This window comes from Prunus avium, chromosome 6 (assembly GCF_965620075.1).
Source record: "Prunus avium chromosome 6, drPruAviu1.hap1.1, whole genome shotgun sequence".
NCBI lineage: Eukaryota > Viridiplantae > Streptophyta > Magnoliopsida > Rosales > Rosaceae > Prunus > Prunus avium.
In genome coordinates, this window is record NC_142289.1 from 31,742,793 (window position 1) to 31,764,227 (window position 21,435).

Genomic DNA, 21,435 nt, shown 5'->3' on the forward strand with positions numbered 1-21,435 from the left:
TGTTTTATTATAATCTTTTTGTTTCTTCCTAATAAAATTTGTTTGTTTATGATGTAAGCCAGACACAGCCAAAAACTAGGTACTTGGAAATCTGCTTAATACCATTATTACCAAAAATAAAAAAACAAAACATATCTCCATCATAATTTAAAGAATTACTTGAATTACTTTCCTCATCTATATGGATTCCACCTTAAAATCTGTAATTGAATACCCTCAAAATTGAAAATATGATCAATTAGGAGGCCCGATTCAAGACTTTCCCCATTCATGATAAGTAAACATGCCTTGAGTTCTGAAACAAGTTTTGTGAAACAGGTTGGAAATGTGCAAATATAGGTTAGACTAGTTGATCAATACAGCGTGTACTTGCCCTTACACGATTGCAGCCCAGTTCAATTCCATAGTTTAAAATATTGATGTGTTAGAAAAGAAAAAACAGCTTGGCAATGGCCATATCATTCATAGTTTCCTATATGCATTATCATATTAGACTTTCATAAAATAGAAAAAGTAAAACATTGAAACCATTACAGTTCTTTTTTTTTTTTTTTTGGTTGGCCTTTTGGTTATTATAATTATTAATAGTAAAGAAAAACCAGGAGTCTCATAATTGAGATGACGAATGGTCCACAACCACCATAAGTATCAAACCTCACCATTTGATTTTAGGTAGGATCCAGATAAGTTCTTCTGGCAAACCATCATCAGCCAATACATGTTGGAATATAATATTCTTGATTAAATTATATAATTAAGACTTTATGGATAATGGTCTTATTCCTTAGATTATTGAATTCCCAATGATAGGCTTCTTGTTTATAGTATTTTGTAGGTGAGAATTATCAATTTCTCCAACTCTATCAGGTTCTCTTCTTACAATTTAGGGTTGCATTCTCTTCATTTTAATTCTTATCTTCTTATCTTTTGTGTTTGAAAAAAATTGAATGCACGAAAACGAAAGTAGTAGAAACTTAGAAAGTAGAATAGAAAGAAGTGAAGCATATATCTTTTATATGTAAAAGCAGTGACAATATACCAAAGCAACCAAAAAGCAAGATGTGAGTGATGCATTGGACCGTTGCCTGCTTCTTTTTGGGTCTAGATGACGGTTTAACACTTATTATTGTACCAACTACATTTCCAACTTTATATATTGGACTTGACAACGGACTTTTCAGTTGGTGATGAAATTTGATTTAATGGTATATTATTGTGACGGTATCTCAAGTTAATCACACGCACTATTATGTAATAAAGTTAAAATGTATGATAGTTCGTGATTAACTTGAGATACCGTTACACGACATCCCATTGTAATTAAGTTTTTCTCCTTTCTTAGAGTTTAAGTGATCTTTAACTCAAAAGTATGGAGGTGTGATCATCTAAAATGATGAACAAAGTTGAGAAATTAAAAGTAAAGCCCTTTACTTTGAGTAGCCGTTGGAGGACAAGGAGGGGCCCATGCAAGCGAAATCAAGCTAATATGGATTATGGGCGGCATAAAATAACATAATCATGTTAATCATCATACTTAAACAATAACATAAAAAAATATACACTTTCAATGTGCCCCCATAAATACCCCTACACACTCACAAACCCAACAGCAAGCCCCAATCCAAAAGCACATACTTCACAAGCCACAACAAGCAGATAGCTAATTTAATTTTTAGTCACAGAAGAAGCCATGGCTAAAGATGTAGAGGGAGCTGAGCATGGTGAGTTTGCAGCCAAAGACTACCATGACCCTCCTCCAACCCCCTTGTTTGATGCTGAGGAGCTGACCAAATGGTCTTTTTACAGAGCTCTTATTGCTGAGTTCATTGCCACCCTTCTCTTCCTTTACATCACCGTTTTGACCGTCATTGGCTACAAGTCCCAGAGCAATGGAGACCAATGCGGCGGCGTTGGCATTCTCGGCATCGCCTGGGCCTTTGGTGGCATGATCTTTGTCCTTGTTTACTGCACCGCTGGTATCTCTGGTACGTTTTTCTTTTTTCTGACAACGTTTGGCAGAAATAAACAGAGTGCTTTTGAAAAATCATTTCAAAAGTACTTGAAATCACTTTCTTGATTAGTAAGCACTTGAAAGTAATTCATGGAGAAGCATATAAGTGCTTGAAATTAAACCCAAGTTTGAGAAGAATTTGAATTTGAACGTGTTTTTAATAAAAGCCCTACTAAATAAAAAGTAGTTTGTTCAAAAGCACTCCCAAACACACTTGAAGCTAGCTAGTTTCCGTTTGGGTGTTGAGAAAAATGAAAGAAAACAGAATTTGAGTCTTGTTTATTTTTTTTCATACGACAATTGCAGGTGGACACATAAACCCAGCTGTGACCTTTGGACTATTCTTGGCTCGCAAGGTTTCACTGCCGAGGGCAGTTTTGTACATCGTAGCCCAGTCTTTGGGTGCAATCTGCGGTGTTGGGTTGGTGAAGGCCTTCCAAAAGACATACTACGAGGAGTATGGCGGTGGAGCCAACGAGTTGTCTGCTGGGTACAACAAGGGCACTGGCTTGGGAGCTGAAATCATTGGTACCTTTGTTCTTGTCTACACTGTCTTCTCTGCCACTGACCCCAAGAGAAATGCCAGAGACTCCCATGTCCCTGTAAGCTCATCACCTAATTAACCATGCTTATCTATTTTTAATTAGCTCCAAATAACTCAATTTGACTTGTTTTGTTGTTCAACTTACTGTTGTTTATGAGATTTGAACTTGCGGATTTCGTACCACCACGAAATTTTGTTAACACTATATGTTTTTTTCTTCTTCTTTAATTAAGGTCTTGGCACCACTTCCCATTGGATTTGCTGTTTTCATTGTTCACCTGGCCACCATCCCAATCACTGGAACTGGTATCAACCCTGCTAGAAGTTTTGGAGCTGCTGTGATCTACAACAAGGACAAAGCTTGGGATGACCAAGTATGTGCTTTCTCTCTCTCCATTCTCACATTAAATTGAATTTGTGTTATTAACTTTCTTTTGGGATTTAAATGATTAAACATGCATGCAATGGTTATAGTTATGTTAATTAATTGAATTTGTTTTATATTTCAGTGGATCTTCTGGGTTGGACCATTTATTGGAGCTGCCATTGCTGCCTTGTACCACCAATACATTCTGAGAGCAGGAGCCATTAAGGCTCTAGGGTCTTTCAGGAGCAATGCTTAGTTAAATATTTTCACCCCTGGTTTTCAAGTGGAGATGGTCTCTTTTTCTAAAAAGAATAATGAACAACATGGAGGAATGCAAGTCTGTCCTGAGGGGGGTCCTTTCAGCAATCTCCTCTTGTCTCTCTCAAGGGCTCAAAAGGAAGGAATTGGTGGAGGACCATGGAATTGTAGATAAGCATGGCTTTGGGAAAGGGTGTTATTTTGTACCCCTCTCTTCTTTGTTACTTTTCTTACTTTGCTTTTCCAATTATGTTTGTGCTATTTTCATTTCTTCTGTGTATCCTTATCTTTTATTCCCTTTTTTTCTTTTGTTACTTTTCTAAGTGGTGTATGCATGTTGATGATGATGGCAGAGAAAGCTAATGAAATATGGGTTGTGTTCATTGGTCTCAATCACCTTCTAATTGATGCTTCACACATCATCATGGGTTTTTGCTTGCAAATTAATTTAATTAGTCAATAATTAATCTTCTGTCCATTAATTATCAAGATTAGGTAGAGTTAATTAATTAGGGTTGAAAATGGGGTCTTGATTGAGACATTTGAAAGATGCACTTTAACTTTAGTTAAAGGATGGGGCTTGTAAATAAAAGTTTGGCTAAATTATACTCTTTTGTCCCCATGCTATGATTAATTCCACCTTTCCACCGTAATTCAAATGCGGAGTCATATCCCATAGTCAAGTGTAAATTTTGTCCATCGTTCATCATTTGTAACCAATGTAAAATTTGAAGCCCAATGAAATTAAAACACTACAAAGAATAATAAAGAATTAATGATAGAAGTCTAGCGCAAGAGATTTGTAGTTCCAAGCAGTTAAGAACAGTTATCTTTACACTCGAGTCTTGCCCTCTCTATCAATATCACTTGTACGCTAAAACTATTCGGAAAGTACAAGAGAAGTGAAGATTGTGGGTATGCCCTAATATAATATCAAAACTAGGGATGTGTTGTATGCGTTCTTATCGTTTCAATTATTAAAAAGGTGGTGATAAACATGCACAAAAACAATAAAAAAAAATGTGGGTTTTTTTTATGTGGTGGTGGTTCTTGGAAGCTGGAAATGAGATGGATGATACATTTGATTTCATTATCTTTGTTTGGCAGTAGTTTGGCTAAAGGGACAACACATCAAATAAATAAATAAATGCCAGGTCAATAGAGCTGGGTTTGCCTTTGCTTTATAAAAGGTGGAAATTTCATGAAATATTAATCATGTTAGGTTTTCTAGTGATTAATCTACCTTATCTTCTCCCCTATTCTATGGCTTTCTGGTCGTTTTCTAGGAATAAGAAGTAGGTGTGCTTTTAGCTGCTTGATGATGCACATATTGGCTTTATTTTATGGGGTTTTGTTGTTGGACTTGTGCATGTGATGTGAGAGATGCTTGGCTTCCTCTTGTCACTCTATATTCATAAGATTAAATTAGAGAAAATAATTCTTTATAAGTTAATTATGTTTTATATTTTGTAAGACTAATTAAGAGCAGTTACACCTGTATGCAGTGGCGGATCCAGGAATTTTTCAGGGGAGGTGCAAAATGTCACTCATAATTAAAACAAATAAAAGTTTTACGTCTACAACTAATTGATTATAGTCTATATGGATATCAATTAATATGAACAAAATCCTTGTCATTGACACAGTGAGTTTACCAAAATTCATATCAAATATGAACAAATCCATGTCAATTACATAATTAATCTAACAAAAGTTAATACCAATTAATCTAACAAAAATTTACCAATTAATCTAACCAAAAGCACATGTAAATTGGAGGTCATGAAATAAAGGTACACGTGATTAGAAGTTTGGGGTAATTTTCGGTGAATTTTTTGGCACACATATGAGTATTTAATGAATTTTTAAGCTAGGCCAATTAGAAATAGACATGTGTTGGCTTGCTATTGGGCCATTTAAAAAAGAATCAAAATCAGAAGCGCTGACGCAGAGTCTTCTTCTTCCTTAAACTGTGCCTCTGCAACTTAACTTCAAATATTCAAGAAAAACTTCGAAAATTCATAACTTTGGTTGTGTAGCTTCGATTGATGAACCGTTTTCTCCTACGTGCTCGTGAGATCGAGCCCAACAATATAAGGTAAATATTCAGGGTCTCACACAGCAGCAAACAATACAACGTCTTTGAGGCATTTAGTCGAACAATTGGTGGGCACTAGCGAAGGGGCAAATTCCAGCATCCCTAAGGAAGTTTCCGGCGAGGGGAGGTGCAGCTGCACCTCCTTGCGCCTCTGTGGATCCGCCAGTGCCTGTATGAGGTCCTAAATTCGATTTCACCTCCCCTCTTCTTATATCACTTGTATTAAAATATATTATGTTTTATATTTTTGAATTCAACGTTTAAGGTTCATAAAATATGAACTCGTAATTTCTCAGAACAAAGCAAAAACTAAATATCATTATTGAATTACTAAATACTTCATGCTCTTATACTTATTGAATTACTAAATACTAACTTAGTATTTTAGTACTACGATTCTAGTTGTGAGATAACAATCAATTACTAAGACGGAGGTTGGAATTGAAGTGTCCTTCCTCCCCTTTTGATGGGTGTAATATTTTTCGGTTTTTTTATTTGAATGACAGAGAATATGATAAGAGTATTTTACTAAAATACTATTTGGTAAGTTAATTTATGAATATAATCTTATCAAATAATGCACACTATTCGTCATGAAAAGGAATATAATCAAAATCATAAATATTTATTTAGGTTTTTTAGGTCAAATATATTTAGAGTGTTGTTATTTGGACGACATTTACTGACCACGTTATTGATCACATCTTTAATATAAGTGGGTTTCACATACGCTGGTGGTGAGCCCACTTCTATTAGAGAGGTGTTCGATAAATGTAGTCCAAATAGCATTATTGATATATTTATTCATGTTGTTTGCACTCGGCTATGAAAGTTGAGAAAATGCATCCCTTCTTGGTCTTATACATAAAAGAAAGTAGAGGCTCGCATTTCTCTTAGTTATATTTTCCTCAGCTTCTACTTTTTCTTTTTGGTATTTGGTGAAAGAATTTGGAAGCTTCAGCTTCTATCTGTATTACAAAATATTCCTTTCTGCAACTTTTGTACACTACGATTCTTCTGGCGCGATGAGATGAGATTATAAATTTATACTTGCACTGGGTCAAATTCCAGCTATATATATAGCTTGTAATTAAATGTATAGATGGTTTTATACATTGACACAAGTGTTCCACTAAATTGATTCCTATATAATTTCACCTAAACAAAACAATTTGTGGTTATATACATAACAAAATTCTATGTGCATGACATTTGTCTTTTGTAAAACGAAAGATTTTGTATTAATATTGTACAACACAATGTATCAATAACATATCGGTACGTTTTGTTATTGACATGTCATATCGATTTCTAAGGATGACTTGTCCAAAATAAAAGCTATTATATATAGCAGAATTTTGATGGGTTTTCATTCTTTTTGGAGGCCTTCTTTTGGTCATACTTCACATATTCAGCTCAATGAAGCAAATCTCACAAGTTAGATTGCTACCTATAACTTCCTCAGCGAGGATGCAGGGCACAGATTAATGGGAGCTGGAGATATTAACACCATACATGGAACCAGCAAGAGCCTAAAACTGAAGTGCAACAACAAATTTCTTAAAAACCAACACATGAATCGAAAACTATATCTGAAAAACTCTACGCTTTTCTATTGGACTTGTACTATTAATGAAGATAAGAAAGCTCAAGAATGTGCCAACGGGGTCTAATCCAGTAAAAAAAGAGCTTTGACTTGCAGACCAATGATCTCATGTTCGCTTGTTGAAGTGATTTTGATATGTTAGAGATTTGTGACGGATACAAGATTGATTTATATTGGATGGTGATGGTGAATAGGTTGAAAGTTGGGATCGCAACGGACTTCTATTCACACATTAAATTTAATCAAGTTACTCTCCACATTTAAAATTTATACCTGACATATTTTCAAAACAAATTTTTAAAGTTTTTTATTTAAAGGATTTAAGATTGTTTTTCTGATAAGATTTTTGGCAAAGAAGAAAATTTGTCATTAAGAAGTTTCTTAAAACTTGAGTGTCTTGATCAAATCAAAATCACACTCATGTTAAGGACCCATCCATCCATATTTGACAATGGGCTTCTTTTGAGGACTACTCAATTGTCTTGGCCAACCTTCTACACCACAAAGAAATAAAAGGATCAAAAAGACAAAATGTTTGCCATGGCCAACCTTTCTTGTTGCATGTACCGTCTACTAAACTTTGGGAAGATGTAAATTAATGACACATTGAAACATCTTCAAGTAGCCAAAAGAAAGGTATATTTAATCATATATGAGCAACTCTTGTGATTTGGAAGGTGCATTGCTAAAACACGTGAAGCCCTGAAAACCCTGAAAATCCCATCAACACAAAGCAAGAATCTTGTGCATGCCTTAAGTGAGCCTCTCAGTTTCAATGTGTGTGTGTGTGAGAGAGAGAGAGAGAGAGAGAAGCTTTAAAGGCTGTTCATTATTCGAATATTTATTTTTGCGTCAAAAAATCATGATTCTAATTTATTTTAAGTTTGGCATGCGTTTTACCTATACATGCAATGATGTCCAATTGGCCGGTGACACAGGTATAATTACAACACATGATGAACAATGTATGTGAATGCTGCTCCTCCAAGCTAAGCAAAACCCATGCTTGCTACCTCGTTAGCCTCCTATTACTTTGCTCTTTTTACACTCTACACTTCACTATTTTGCTTTTCTGGTTTGTTGCCATTGATTGTACTTGTGAGGTGTATTGTAACCCAACTTTAAATGATAGTCTAAGATGATAATTAAGGAAGACTTTAAACTAAAACAGAAATTAATTAAAGAGATTGGGGGGGGGGAGGAAATAAAGTGGTTAAGACCATGAGTTTGATTTGATGTTTATGTACATGTGTTTCTGATCAAAACCTATCAAATAAGGATATGGAGGGCTCATGTCTGCTTATTTAAGGTACTCAAGTAGAGAAATCATGATTAATAGAAGGTGAGGCAGTGAACGTTAATTTCCTCAAAGAAAAATAGTAGCGAACATTAAGACGCTAGTAGGATATAGCTCAATTGGTTTAGCTCTTCCACCTCCACCCATGTGGGCAGAGGTTCGAAACCCCCAGACACTCAATGCATATTTGTGTAAACCCCCTCCCTCAATCGCTTGTACTAAAAAAAAATTAAGCTTGTGAAACAAATTTAATAGACAATCAGAGCACTTCACTGCAATAGGTCACAAGTTTCCAACCAAATGGGGCAGTGACTAGGAGGAGAAATTGGAATTGCCCTTCAAAACCCTCTCAAGGACTGGCATGCAACTTCTCAATAAAGATAATGATTAACAGAAAACTGAAACAAAACTAACCTTTATAAGGGTATTTGTGGGGGTTTAGACAGTTTTATTAGGGATGGCATAGAGAACATCACCATCATTCTGTTCCCTCCTGTCCTATTTTTCATCAGCAAAATTATAGTCCAAGCAACAACCACTGGTTTAGGACCTTATAAAAGCCAGACTGAAGCACAAGGTTGAGAAGAAAACAACATAAGCAAGGAAGTGAGAAAAAAAAAATGACTTCCATGGTTTCTCTCTTTGTCATCTTCTTCTCTTCTCTGACCCTTCTCTCCATTGCCAGTGCTGCAGAAGAAAGAGCCCCCCATGGCTTAGCCAGAGAAAACCCAATGGCTTTTCCACCATCAGCCTATAAATTTTTTCATCCAACCAACCAAAACCCTATTGCCAAAGACCCCTGTAAGGCATCCAATTGCTCACCATTAATGCCTATAGCAGCCCAAGTGCAAGCAACTGAAGCACATGAGAGCAAAGTTTCTGCATCCCAGAATGGAAGGACCAGATTGGGAGTTGGTGGGATTGCTGGCATTGTGTTTGGTTTAGCATTTGCAGCCTTTGTGGCCATGGGTGTTTACCGTGTACTTGTCTCACGTAGAGAAGATATGAGGAAAGCCAACACTGTCAAACCTGATGTTCTCACTGCATGAGGTTTCACAGCTTGACCAAAGCCTCGAACCCAATTTCATCTCTCTATGGATCTTTCTTTCATTGTACTAAAACCAGATTATTTAGTTTGTAGCTATAATTTATTAGTGATTAGTTGCATGGTAATTACGAGTACGACATGTTTACTTATCAAGAAAGTGTTTTAGAAGAAAATGAATTATTTCAATTTCTTACTTCCTCACGTTTTTACTAACGCATAAGTTTACTAACACACAAGTATCTGAATCCCACCTTAAAATCTGTAATCCAATACCCTCAAAACAAGAAATTGAATAAACTCTAGGGAGAGTAATTGATCAAATTCCAAATTCTTAATTCCCCTATTATTAAGTTCCACGATTCCTTTCCTTATTTCGATCAAACCAAGTAGGTAAACATGATATTCAAATCATTATCAATGTAATCATCACTAAGGGCAGTAAATTACTGGTAAAGTAAAATAATTGGGGAGACAGGAAAATCGCTGAGGAGGTTATGGGAGTAACTTCCAATGGTCGCAATTGAAAAAATGAACTACAGGGACTGTGTTTGACAATCTGAGCCAAAACCATTCTGGTACCAATATTCGATTCTGACTTTTTGGTACATCATGATTCATGAGTTGTCCCACGTTATATGCATTATGAAGAAGCCGACAAGCATGTTCACTATTGTAAAGCTAAAAAACAAACAAACAAAAATCCGTCAAAGTCATCATGCCTTTGAAATCATGGACAAAGTGCATTCCCTTCTGATTGCTCAAAATTTGATAAAAAAAATACAAATGTGGGCAAGTTTGGTTTAGCATGTATAAATGTCACGAAAGTAGAATTCCATACGGTGCAGTGCAGCTATTCAAATGTATCTACTACCATCCAGATGAACTAAGAGACTCAATCACAGGTCGAAATGTCTGGTCCACAGCTTTGTTCCAAAGATGCGCAAACTCTGCACGAGATTTGCTTCCAAATATCGGCTCTCTAATCTGCAGGATTTTGAAAGCTCAAACCATTAGAATCTACATACTGCAAGCTGGGAAGTCACTATTTTCATAGAACATTCATTCTATGCTATGCGTGCGTATCGGTAGGTTCAGTAAAGTTCACTGTTCCATGCAACATGATAAGTTTAATAGAGAATATCCAAGAAACAGGCCAAATAGGGAAAGTGCACAGAAATCCAGAACAAGAAGGCATAAATCCCGAGTTCACAACCTCACTTGAAAAGTTCCTGCTCTGGAAATATTGCCTAACCAAAAGAGATTCTAAACTCAATGGCTTCCTATATTCTTCAACTTTCATGAACTAAGAGCTTTGTCCTAACTACTGGCAGGGAGTGTGTATAGAGGTGGGAAAACTTCTGCTAAATAACCACTACCTAAGCATCTGAGAAAATTTAAGTCAATACTAAACTACTTTTAACTTCATTTTTCCTTCCCCATTCCCGAATTCGAAATAATTATTACTACAATTATCAATGGACAACGATAGTGACCAGGAATAATATAAAGAATGTAATAATATGTTTCCGTTAGTAATAAATATTCTACCTGGTACATGATTAATAGGCCATGTATATACTAGATAACACACATCCTCTGTTCTTTGCTCCTATGTTACCACACAATACTCACAAGTCCCTCCATGCTAATGCTTTCTGTGCATACTCTACAGAATTGCAATTCGGCAGGGCATGCCACATTTCTAATTATCACATCCTTTATTGAAAAGATGTTTCTTTCTTTTTATTATTGTTCAACTATCAAATGTCTTAAGAGGAGTGGTGAACATCCCTACCAAGCAGCTTCATTGTTCAATTATCAAACTTAATTGTTTGTATTGTTGAGCTATAAGTTCCTGGAGAAAGCAAAGACAGAAAAGTCCATGATTGTTCCACTGCATTTTCATACCCTTCATGGCCGACAATCGTTGTGATCATCACCAATTCAGTTCCACATTGTTACATGCTTATAGCTTAGCACCACGGTCATTAACATTAAGCCATGATCTTATATTAAAATTGAAATTTTATAAAAAAATAAAAAATAAAAAATAAAACTTTTCCCAACAAATGAGCCAGGTATACTGATTAAGCAATCCTGGTCCTCCCATATCCTCATTATCTGGTTATTATTATGATCAATTGGGTAAGCCTATAAATCAACAAGATCAAGACTTTACAGACTGAAGCTAGGGTTTCTGTCTCCACAAAATGGCGTAGTTCTACATAGATATGAATAAGAATTTGGGAATTACCTGAGATTGGGTGACGGATTGAGATTTGGTGCCAGAAATGGAGTTGTAGATGCATCTGCGTTGCTCAAACACAACGATTCCGGTGAATATGCTTCCGAGTGCAGCGCCCAGAAGACGCTCCTGCATTATCAAAACTTGTTCACAGAAAAGCAAGAATCAAATTGGAACTGAAGCATTTATGTCGAAAATCTTGATTTTACCTGAGCAAGAATGCTAATCATGGCGTTGAATATCTAATCCTGATTGTTGGATTTCTTCAAATTTTCTGCAAATGGAGGACAACTATGGCTGCTTTTTGCCTTTGCCTCGCAGCGACGCAGACGCAGCTAGAAAAAGGACCCAACTTGTGCTGGGTTTTATCGGATCAACTCTTGGCTCCACTCTATGGGTAGGGCCCAGTATAGCACATAACCCATTAAGGAGGGGGTAACAGAGAATATGAAGAAGGCCCAAGATTGCATACCTAATGTAAACTATAATTATTACCCGTTCTTAAATTATAGGACATCACATGTGAGTTACTTCAGTTGGCCAGGGCATTGAGCTGATCCCTTTGTACTAAGTTTGCGTCCCACTCCGTATAAATTATAGAAACGAAATTGAAAATTGTTCTTTGTATAAATTATAGAGACGAAATTGAAAATCGTAAAAAACTACAAAGATTAAAGTGTTTTTCGGACATTCATTAAATTTGAGAACTTACAATTCTCGTATTGTTGGACACTCGGTAGTGTTCAAGTGTTCATGACGATTGACTGACAATGCAAAAAATGAGACATCCGCTCCTAAACTGGCTTATTCACTTAGTACTGATGCACATTTCTTTTACTAATGAAGATGGAGAATTTTAACTCTGGGATCTCTTTCAATATTAAATAATTTGTAATTTCTCCTCTCAAGTTTCACAACCCGAGTAGTAGTACCCCATAAAAGAACATCAACTAGTTGAAGTCTTTGGCTGGACTTCATTGGCCAAGATTTGAGGCCAACGAAGTCTCTACAATCTGTTATAAAATCTTCAGAGGCATACAACCTTCTTTTGAATGCTCTATTAAATATAACTACCAATCAATGTGGGAAGTTGAGGCTGTAACATGTTGGTACATCACCTTAGCTCTCGAACAAAGCTTTGGATACTACTTTGATGCAATTGACAAAAACAATGCAGCTTCTAACACACTTTGGCATTACTTTTGAAATGGATAAAAACGTTTTCAGATAAATAAAAAAAGGGTGCTGATTTTCCCACTCCTTTTTGTCCATTTACACTCTTTTTTATTTTTAAAAAAATACTTTTTACTCTAATATACAAGGGAGTGTAAGTAGACAAAAGAGGAGTGGGAGCATACAATTTCCAACAAATGGAGTGTAAGTGAACAAAACAGGAGTGGGAAAATTAACTCCCAAAAAAATTTCTCTTTTCATGGTGTTTTACATCAAAAGTGAAAAAACACTTTTGACTTCGAAAAGAAATTTTCAATACTTTATGAAGAAGTACCTGGCAAGATGCTTCTTTTGAAAAAAAGCACTTGGTTTTTTAATTCACAAAATTAAAATGTACTCCTAACAATCTTATGAACAGAAGTTTCCAGGGGCCCTAAGCAATATTTGATTAGGTAATGGTATGATTCAATTTTAAAAATTTGTAAACAAGGATATAGTACTAAGACCTAAACTGCCTCATCCACTCACTCTCAATATCCCCTAAAGCTGAGTAATTGGGTAGGCAAAGGGATTTTAAGGAAAGGATAGTAGGGAAGGCGTTTGCATGTGAGCCCCTGTCAATGGACGGCAAAGCCAGTGTCATGTGACTGTCGCTGCTAAGACTCGTTGGACTTATGGACCTCTCTCTCTCTCTCTCTCTCTCTCTCTCTGCCTTCATTCATTTTAAGACAGTGACTTGGGAGCCAAAAAGTCCAACTCTCTCAAGCCCCAAGCCTCCCTCTTCATTTATTCATTGGTATAAACTGTTCTCATAGTAAATACAACCTCACAGTTGGAAGTACACACATCATTAATCCCAACAAGCAATGACAATGAACATACATCAACCCATGATGTTGAATTTAATAATAGTTGGGTTAGAAGAAAGACAGGGCATTCAGAAAAATGACAAGAAGCTAGAGAGCTCTTTGTGTGTTTTTTGTGGAAGGTTAAAATCCTTGTTAATCATGTTCTATAAGCATACTAATCCTTTGCAAAGAAAAGGACAGTCCCACATTCTTCTCTCAACCTCTAGTTAACAGGTTATATAATTCGACAACAGTTATCATTTAAACATCCTTGCCATTTTTCTCAAAACCAATTGGAAAGTTTTAGATTTTGACAATGGTTTCAGTTATTTGGCACTGAGATGATAATTTTTGGGCCAAAATATAATTCTGTTCTTTAACAAATGTAGTTTACTAATTATTGCAATTCAAGGATAGCGGCTTAATTATATCCACTTTCTAGATCAATTCAGAATAAGAATTTGATACTATGTGTTAGTTTTAAAAACTTAAACTCCAAGGAAATGAGCCGACAATATGTATCAAATGACTTCCCCTAACTTTAGAAAACTAAATAATTTGTTTAGGCAAATGAAAAAAATAATAATTGTTCTTTGGTCAAATGAATACTAACAATTCAATAATGCTCATGTAGTTATTTCAGACGGTAATCACCACTTCAATAATCTTAACAAATGCGAAGAGTCCAAAAAACAAAGAGTCTTCGAAGAACAACTGTTTTGTGTCATAGGAACATCCGGACCTACTTGCAAGTTGCAAGATCTTACGTTGTGTGCCATTAATTATGTGTTTGTCTTTGGCTGCTTTTCTGGGTTGTTTCAATGCAAACCTGCAAAAAGGTCAGCTCAAGAACTGAGAAAACAAACCGGTAAGCTCAAGCCTGAAAAAAAAGCTGCTTTTTTCATTGTTCATGATTCTCTTCAGCTCCATTCTTGCAGGGCATGGTCAGCTTTATTGACCTCTCTCTCTCTCTCTCTCTCTCTCTCTCTCTCTCTCTCTCTCTCTCTCTCTCTCTCTCTCTCTATATATATATATATATATATATAATATTGATTGTGGCGATGGTGACTTTTCCTTGACAAGTAGAAAAAACATTTTGCAAAAGACTCTTTACATGTCCTGACATTGAAGTTCAGGACCATTTAGTTGCACTTAGTTTTGTGTTGTATCAATTTCTAGGATTTATCAGAATTTTCTTTGACTAGCTAATTGTAACTTTTTGTGTAATTCTCTCTGGTTGTACTAGTGTTCCACTGTTCTTGTGAAATAATTGAAAAACACAAATATCTTCTAAGATTTGGATTTTTCATTCTAGATTTTCTGAACAATGGAAGTACAAAACTTGTGAGAAAAGTGGCTTTTTTTAAGGGAAAAAAAAACACCTGTAGGAAAAGTAGAGGACTTGGGGTAAACAATGCAAGAAGTCGTTCTGGGTTTTGGAACTTCAACAGTTTGAACTTATTCATGCGGATGTTCTGGCATTCATTTTTCTAGAATTTCAGGCTTTTTGAGATTCCCAGGGAATCTCTTGGGATATGGATTTTGATTTTTGTTGCCAACCAAGTGTGAATGAATTTTTGGGATTTTAGCCGTTGAACAAGACCAGCAATAGTCCCATCAGTTTCAATAAAGACAGCCTGTTATGTCGCTTGTTAAGGGTTTTCTTTCTTTTGTTTTTATTTCTTCTCTTTTTCCCTTTTCTGATTCAAGTCTCAAGAATCTCAAGTGTCTGGTTAGCTTTTGTTGTACAGTTGTAGTTAGCCAGCACACTGATCCTACGTTTGAATCACCAAAAAGTTCAAAAAAACAACTTGGCATTCATGTGCTTTATAAGCTTTCATTAAAAAAAAACATAAATTTCGATGCCTCTTCCGATTGTTCCTTCTTCCTTTTGCTTGTTTGTAAGTTCAATCATGTTTCTTCTCCCCTTAAGCAAATTGTGCTTTGCTTTCACCTCTCTCTTATCTTGTGTTTATATTTGATACTTGTAAGTTATAAGTATCAGTTGCCAGCCACTCAAACAAGAACTTGTGGCTGATATTTTATTTTTGTTCTCTCATTTGTAGTTTAAACTCTTCCAGGTTATTTGAAAAGCAGGTCTAATGCGATACGGGTTTTGGAGGGTTTCAATGGGTTGATGCTTATTGACAATGCGCTTGTTCTGGTGGCAACAGCTGCCTCTGCTTTTACTGATCCAACTTTTGGAACCCGGCAGAACAGGCTACAAAATATATGGTACGCTTTCTCTAACTTTCCTTTTCCGAATGCATTCTTATTCTGCACATAATTAGGATGAATGAGTTCCTCAGGAAGAATTAAAAGCAACCAAATTGTTCCTATTGTTATTTGGCTCAAATGAAGGTCATATATATATATGAATTGCTGTTTTGAGCATGTGCATGGTGATTAGAATTGGAATTGCCTTGTACAGAGAGGTCTAAAATTAGATGAGCATGTACAAGTATGGTGGAACACTTTCCAGATTTCCCTTTTGAACTGATATACTGCAATTTTCCTTTTTAAGAAGCTGTGCAACAAGACTCATATGATTTATTTATTTTTGGTCAAAAAGTACATAGTTTTGTTCATGTTCTTAATGGTTTGGCTAGGCATACAGTAGACGCAAAATGTGCAGATGTTTAGTCTGTTGTTTTGAGTACCATACTTTGCTTTCCATTGTAATTGCCATGAAAGAATACTGACTTCTTATTCTTTTTCCCCTTTCTGAAACCTATAGCTGAAGCTCTACAAACTTTCAAGAGCAGAGTTGGAGGTCCTCAACTATTCAATGGTCAAATCCGAAGATATCCATGTCTAAGACAATGGAAAATTGTCAACTGCCATAAGGACCGGTATGTTGTTTCTTTGTAAGATCTCTGTGTGTGTGTGTGTGTGTGCGGTCTGTAGTGTGCAGAAGTGTATAAGGATGCATCGGAAAATCAAACTAAAAAAAAAAACGTTGTCTTCATAGTATGGATATATCAAAAGTTAGCAACTTGATCTTTTTGCATTTCCCTATTTATAATTGTCAATCAAAAGTTAGCAACCTTGATTTTCTAGTCTACTAGCTAAAACTGTCAATCGCCTGGTTTGTAATTAGTTGCTAGTTTTACGAACCGACTCCTTGGGAGCAGTAGATTGTATTGGATCACTGATGCAATTATGTTCTCTTAGTTTTACTTCAAGATTCCAGATTAGTGTATCATGTTTAACTAGTTTAAAAGAACAGGGTAGGTGCCTCCATTTAAAAATAATGTTTAACTAGTTACTGATGGAGTCTTATGAAGATTGCCACTATCCTAAAACAATTTTCTTATCATTACCTATCCTACTCAACTCCGAATTTTTGACTCAGTTTCATCTTTTGATCACTCATTTCTGTAGAACATGAAAAATCATCTTAGATGTTATTCTGTAGCAGGTTTTCTGGTATCCATTCAGTTCCTCGGCGGGCTAACACAGTCAATTTGTCCCCATTTTCTCCAAGACTTGTTGTTGCACACTCTTCAATTCAATTACAAAAAGAGCTCCATAAACCAAGAAACAGGAGGATAGCAGCCATAGTTGATGGGGATAATGGTGCTCCAACACTCACACCTGTGCAAGAAGCACGTGGTAACAATCTAAGAAAACAGAAAGTTGCAGCACTTATTGGTGGAGTTGCTGCAGCTCTGCTTGTGGTTATCATAGTGGTGATTGTTTACATCTGTTTGATGCGTGTGAAAAGATTCATTAGACGAACATCTGAAACAGAGTCATCCGTACCATCACCTCCTGGTGAGTTAGCTTATAACCATTTTAGACTGGAAATTTTCAGACCCTGAAAGGGTGTAAAATGAGGCAAGATCTAACTATAGCGTTTATCATTTGCCAAAAATTTATATGGATTAGTTCTTGCGATGCCCTGCATATGCCTTCAGCCTTCCAGGCAGTTGATGAAAGGGGCATGACATAAACATGTGGAATATCTGTTGCCCTGTGTGTTCTCTTTAAGTCAAATGAATCTGTATGAAGGCTTCAAAATAGAAATTTGGAACAGCATTGAGCTAACTAATAAGTTTCTGGACGCAACAGCGCTTTCATACAATTTTGGCATCCCCCTTTTGAGTTGGAGTTTCCCAAACAGGCCCTCAAGATAAATCAATTTGTTTGAGCACAAGAGAAAATTAGCAATTTAGCAGAAGTAAACAGTAGGATGTGATAAAGCTTATAGAGAAGTTCATTTATGCATTATTTTTATTTATACGTTGTATTAATTGGTATTTTAAATGTTAAGGTTATGATTTGGCTCGATGGGTAAGTTCAGTGAATTAGTTTTTTCTTTCATTTCTTTCAGTTGAATGGGAAAGAAGGAATATGTCTCCCTACGCCGTTGCTCTCTCTGTGTATAATACACAGAACTTGAGACAACTCACCATATTGGAACTGGAACAAGCGACATGCAATTTCAATGAAATTAATATCATAGGCCAATGTAGATTTGGTTTGGTCTACAAGGGATTGCTGCAAGATGGATCTATTGTAGCTATCAAGAGACGTCTACATGCCCCAACTCAGTACTTCTTTCATGAGGTACACAAGTGTCAAATCAGATTTCTTCGCGAGTAAACCATGACTTTCTTAGTGAGATACTGTCTAGACACTCTTTTGATAGCAGCACTTCTGAGTATGTTGCATTCTCTGGATTCCATACAGGTGAAGCGCATAGCTCATGTCAACCACGTGCATATTCTCAGGCTTATTGGTTATTGTCAAGATGCTAGTCAACAGTTACTTGTCTATGAATATTTTCCCAATGGGAATGTTGGAAATCATCTTTATGGTAATCTCTCTCTCTCTCTCTCTCTCTCTCTCTCTCTCTCTCTCTCTCTCTCTCTTTCTAACCACATAATTATGCAGATGCCGAAGGTTTACCTATTGGAAAGTTGGGCATAAGACAAAGGTTATCGATTGCTTTGGGAGCAGCTAAAGGTACATAAGCTGGTTCAAGTTCTTGTGCTCATCTTTCTCTTTTGTGTAAACACAAATGAATTTTCCCCCTACTTCTATTTTGGATCAGGACTTGCGCATCTTCACAATTTGGTGCCTCCTCTCCTGCACATGTATTTCAGGACAAGCAATGTTCTACTGGATGAAAACTTTACTGCCAAGGTGTCTGATTATGGACTAACCAAATTGCTAGTTAAGGGTCATCATGCCGGATCATCTTCCACCATAGATTACTTTCTTGACCCGGAGTATGTAATCTCTCTCACTAAAGTTTATATGCTCCATGGTAGAATGCATATGGCACATCTATGTACCTGTAATGTAATAGCAGCTAACATTACCATTGGTCTTGCTCACTCAGTCTATTATATAACCCTGCACTTCTTTTAGGTCAATTTAGCAGAAGGTAACTCTAGATAAATTTCCTCATGGATATGCGTTTGATAAGCATGCTATGTTATGGTGGCTAGGGGTCTTTGCGCTACCATCAGAGTCATGCATACTCTTCTCAAAATGTCAACTGATATTCTTTTGTCCTCCTAGCATCTGATGCTCTTCTTCTGGATTCACCTCTCGTTGTAAATTAGACTCCTCTAACAGAATTTGTTTTAAGTTCTATTACAGAAATTTAATCTATACTCAGCTGAGTACGAACTGTCAAGATTAGAAGTTGATTGTATTATGGTAATACGGCTTAACTTTCTTCTAGTACTACATTGAGCAGCTAGTAACAATCTGCTTGTGGAGGGCTTCATACATTACCTCAGTTCTTATAATCGAAGTTGCTTCGAATTCTGAGTTGAATGTTCCAATTAAAAAGACAAAACCTGCATATCTCATTCATTTGAGAACTATGATTTTTGTGTTTAGACTGAATTTGTTATGATTTCTAATTGGATCCTTTCTTTCCCCTAAAGGTTAGACTTATCAAAGAAATTTTCAGAGAAAAGTGATGTGTACAGTTTTGGGGTCTTCTTACTGGAATTGATCAGTGGACGTGAGGCGAATGGAAGAATCCAGTTAAGCTCAGGGGATAATTTAATACTGCAGGTACATATCTGTATCTCTCCCTAATTATAACTTTCTTATTGAAATAGTCTTCATTGTTATCATTATTTAAGGCAATTGGCTCAGCTAGACAAGTCAGTTCATTTATATTTTTAGGCATAAGCCATCAGGAACTTCACTGACTGACTAAGAATTGGTACTTTTTAGTTCATAACACAAACATACAACCCTTTTTTCATTCTTAGAATCTGCACATGTAATGTTATTGTGAAGAAAATGCGAAAGCGACAAGTGCAGCCTGCTGTTAATTTTTCTCAAACCTTTCAGTTCTTACAAGTTCGTTTTGCATTTGAAGGCGAAGGGTTGCAATGATTTGGGCAGATTTGTTGATAGAACATTAGGTGACAACTCAATGCAAGCTGCAAAGCAAATGATGGAGTTGGCATTGATGTGCATAGATGCTAGTCAGCAAAGGCTGCAAATGCAGATTGTCGTTGAAGAGCTAGAAAGAATTCATCGAGCGAGCGAAATTAGCCACTTTCATGTAGAAGTTGATGAGGCGATAGGTGCTGTGACTCTTGGGAGTGAGCTTTTCAAATGAACCTCCCTGTATGTTTCACTTAATTCTTTTATAGATTTGATTGGTTGTAATTAGTTACAGAAGAAAAATACATATTATAAAAGCATTCTCGAGTATATAAATCAAATGAAAATAGCAAAGTTTCAGGGTTTATCTGCCTCTCTGCCATCCTTTTAAGTCTTTTCTTCTGGCCAACGACAAATTTACCACATTGCCTAAAAGCTATAAATGTGCAAGAAAATCACTGACTTTGGTGGTATAAATAATGTTCTATTTAATCCAAAATATATTTTAATTAAATTGCTCGACATGTTTTCGTGAAATTTTTTGCCAACCAAGCAAAGATAAGTTGAGAGTGTAGTGAAACTGAATGTTCATGGAAGCAGTGCATGAATAGAAGTATAAAACACTCTGCAATCGGACTTCTATTTTTTGTTTTTATCAAAAGGACGGGAAATTCGAACTCGGAACTCTTCAAACATCATACAGAGAAATGCTAACAAAAGATTAGTTGACACTTAAAAAAAAAAACGAAGGAATTTTCTATTTTTGGATAGCAAAAGCCGCGCTACAAGTAAAGTAAACCGTTTTCTGAGATCCACTGCTAACCCTAGCTTTGTTTGTGGTGCTTCCATGCCAAGCAATTCAATGAACATGCAGTCAATGTAAACCAAATCTCCAACATAAAGAAATATTTCCTTCATTTATTTATGATGGAGCATATCCCAAGCCTCTATACTTGCTTTTCTATCTCTTCACGTTTCACACGTTGTAAGACTCACTAGTGGAGGGTTGTTAGGAGAAAAAAAAGAAGTATGGTTGAGGCCTTGTATCTCCACTACTTCAAATTATGATATTAATTATCGTTGCAGTTTTGCATTTTACGAAGGAAACTGATACTAATATACTGTAACGGCTCGTTTATTGTTTTATAAGTAATAAATTGAAGCAAAGGGCTCATTAGTGTAGTGGTATAAAGTAATTGCATCCCCAGACAAGGTCGTGGGTTCAAATCCTAGCATATGTGTTGTTTGTGTGAGTTTAGTATATTATCGCAATTTTCAATAGAATAGTATAGAGTTACACTTTATACTAAATAATTTAATAATACTAGCCTCTAGGCTTTTTTTAAAAATTTAAAAATTTATTTTAGAATTAAAAAAGATAATTGGTAGTTGTGTTCCAAAAATAAGATCCATTATCTGATTTTTCTTTTAATTTTAATTTTTTTTTATATGAAAAAGTGTGAATTTACCATATTATCCTCATTTAATTAATAATTTTAATTCTTAATGTTTGCATTAACTAAGAGCATTTTCTGGTATTTTGAATGTTTCACTATTCTCTACCTTTTGCTTTATAT

The 21,435-nt window shown here is 35.8% G+C and overlaps 4 protein-coding genes across 9 annotated transcripts; 3 read left to right on the forward strand and 1 right to left on the reverse strand.

Annotated features, from left to right (window-relative positions):
* The first annotated feature begins 1,585 nt into the window (after positions 1 to 1,585).
* PIP2;4 (plasma membrane intrinsic protein 2;4) lies at positions 1,586 to 3,573 on the forward strand. Its single transcript, XM_021974735.2, has 4 exons — positions 1,586 to 1,985; positions 2,318 to 2,613; positions 2,789 to 2,929; positions 3,065 to 3,573. Exons 1-4 carry the CDS (start codon positions 1,691 to 1,693, stop codon positions 3,176 to 3,178), a joined length of 846 nt encoding a protein of 281 aa, XP_021830427.1. The 5' UTR covers positions 1,586 to 1,690; the 3' UTR covers positions 3,179 to 3,573.
* Positions 3,574 to 8,757: 5,184 nt separating this feature from the next.
* LOC110771222 (uncharacterized) lies at positions 8,758 to 9,314 on the forward strand. Its single transcript, XM_021975490.2, has one exon. The coding sequence runs from the start codon at positions 8,802 to 8,804 to the stop codon at positions 9,228 to 9,230; it is 429 nt and encodes a 142-aa protein (XP_021831182.2). The 5' UTR covers positions 8,758 to 8,801; the 3' UTR covers positions 9,231 to 9,314.
* Positions 9,315 to 9,929: 615 nt separating this feature from the next.
* On the reverse strand, positions 9,930 to 11,841 carry LOC110770637 (zinc finger, C3HC4 type family protein). Its single transcript, XM_021974826.2, has 3 exons — positions 11,684 to 11,841; positions 11,484 to 11,603; positions 9,930 to 10,213 (listed from the first exon to the last, which is right to left on the reverse strand). Exons 1-3 carry the CDS (start codon positions 11,702 to 11,704, stop codon positions 10,097 to 10,099), a joined length of 258 nt encoding a protein of 85 aa, XP_021830518.1. The 5' UTR covers positions 11,705 to 11,841; the 3' UTR covers positions 9,930 to 10,096.
* A 2,265-nt stretch (positions 11,842 to 14,106) lies between these two features.
* On the forward strand, positions 14,107 to 20,215 carry LOC110770599 (putative serine/threonine-protein kinase PBL28). Of its 6 annotated transcripts, none has more exons than XM_021974813.2 (10): positions 14,107 to 14,363; positions 15,577 to 15,730; positions 16,233 to 16,347; positions 16,914 to 17,272; positions 17,832 to 18,067; positions 18,191 to 18,317; positions 18,395 to 18,466; positions 18,555 to 18,732; positions 19,402 to 19,534; positions 19,820 to 20,009. In XM_021974813.2, exons 2-10 carry the CDS (start codon positions 15,646 to 15,648, stop codon positions 19,862 to 19,864), a joined length of 1,350 nt encoding a protein of 449 aa, XP_021830505.1. In that variant the 5' UTR covers positions 14,107 to 14,363; positions 15,577 to 15,645; the 3' UTR covers positions 19,865 to 20,009. The 6 variants fall into 6 exon arrangements, with proteins under 6 accessions (XP_021830505.1, XP_021830474.1, XP_021830496.1 ...); XM_021974782.2 differs by having other exon boundaries at positions 14,110 to 14,363; positions 19,848 to 20,215; XM_021974804.2 differs by having other exon boundaries at positions 14,112 to 14,363; positions 16,917 to 17,272; positions 19,848 to 20,215.
* Positions 20,216 to 21,435: the final 1,220 nt, after the last annotated feature.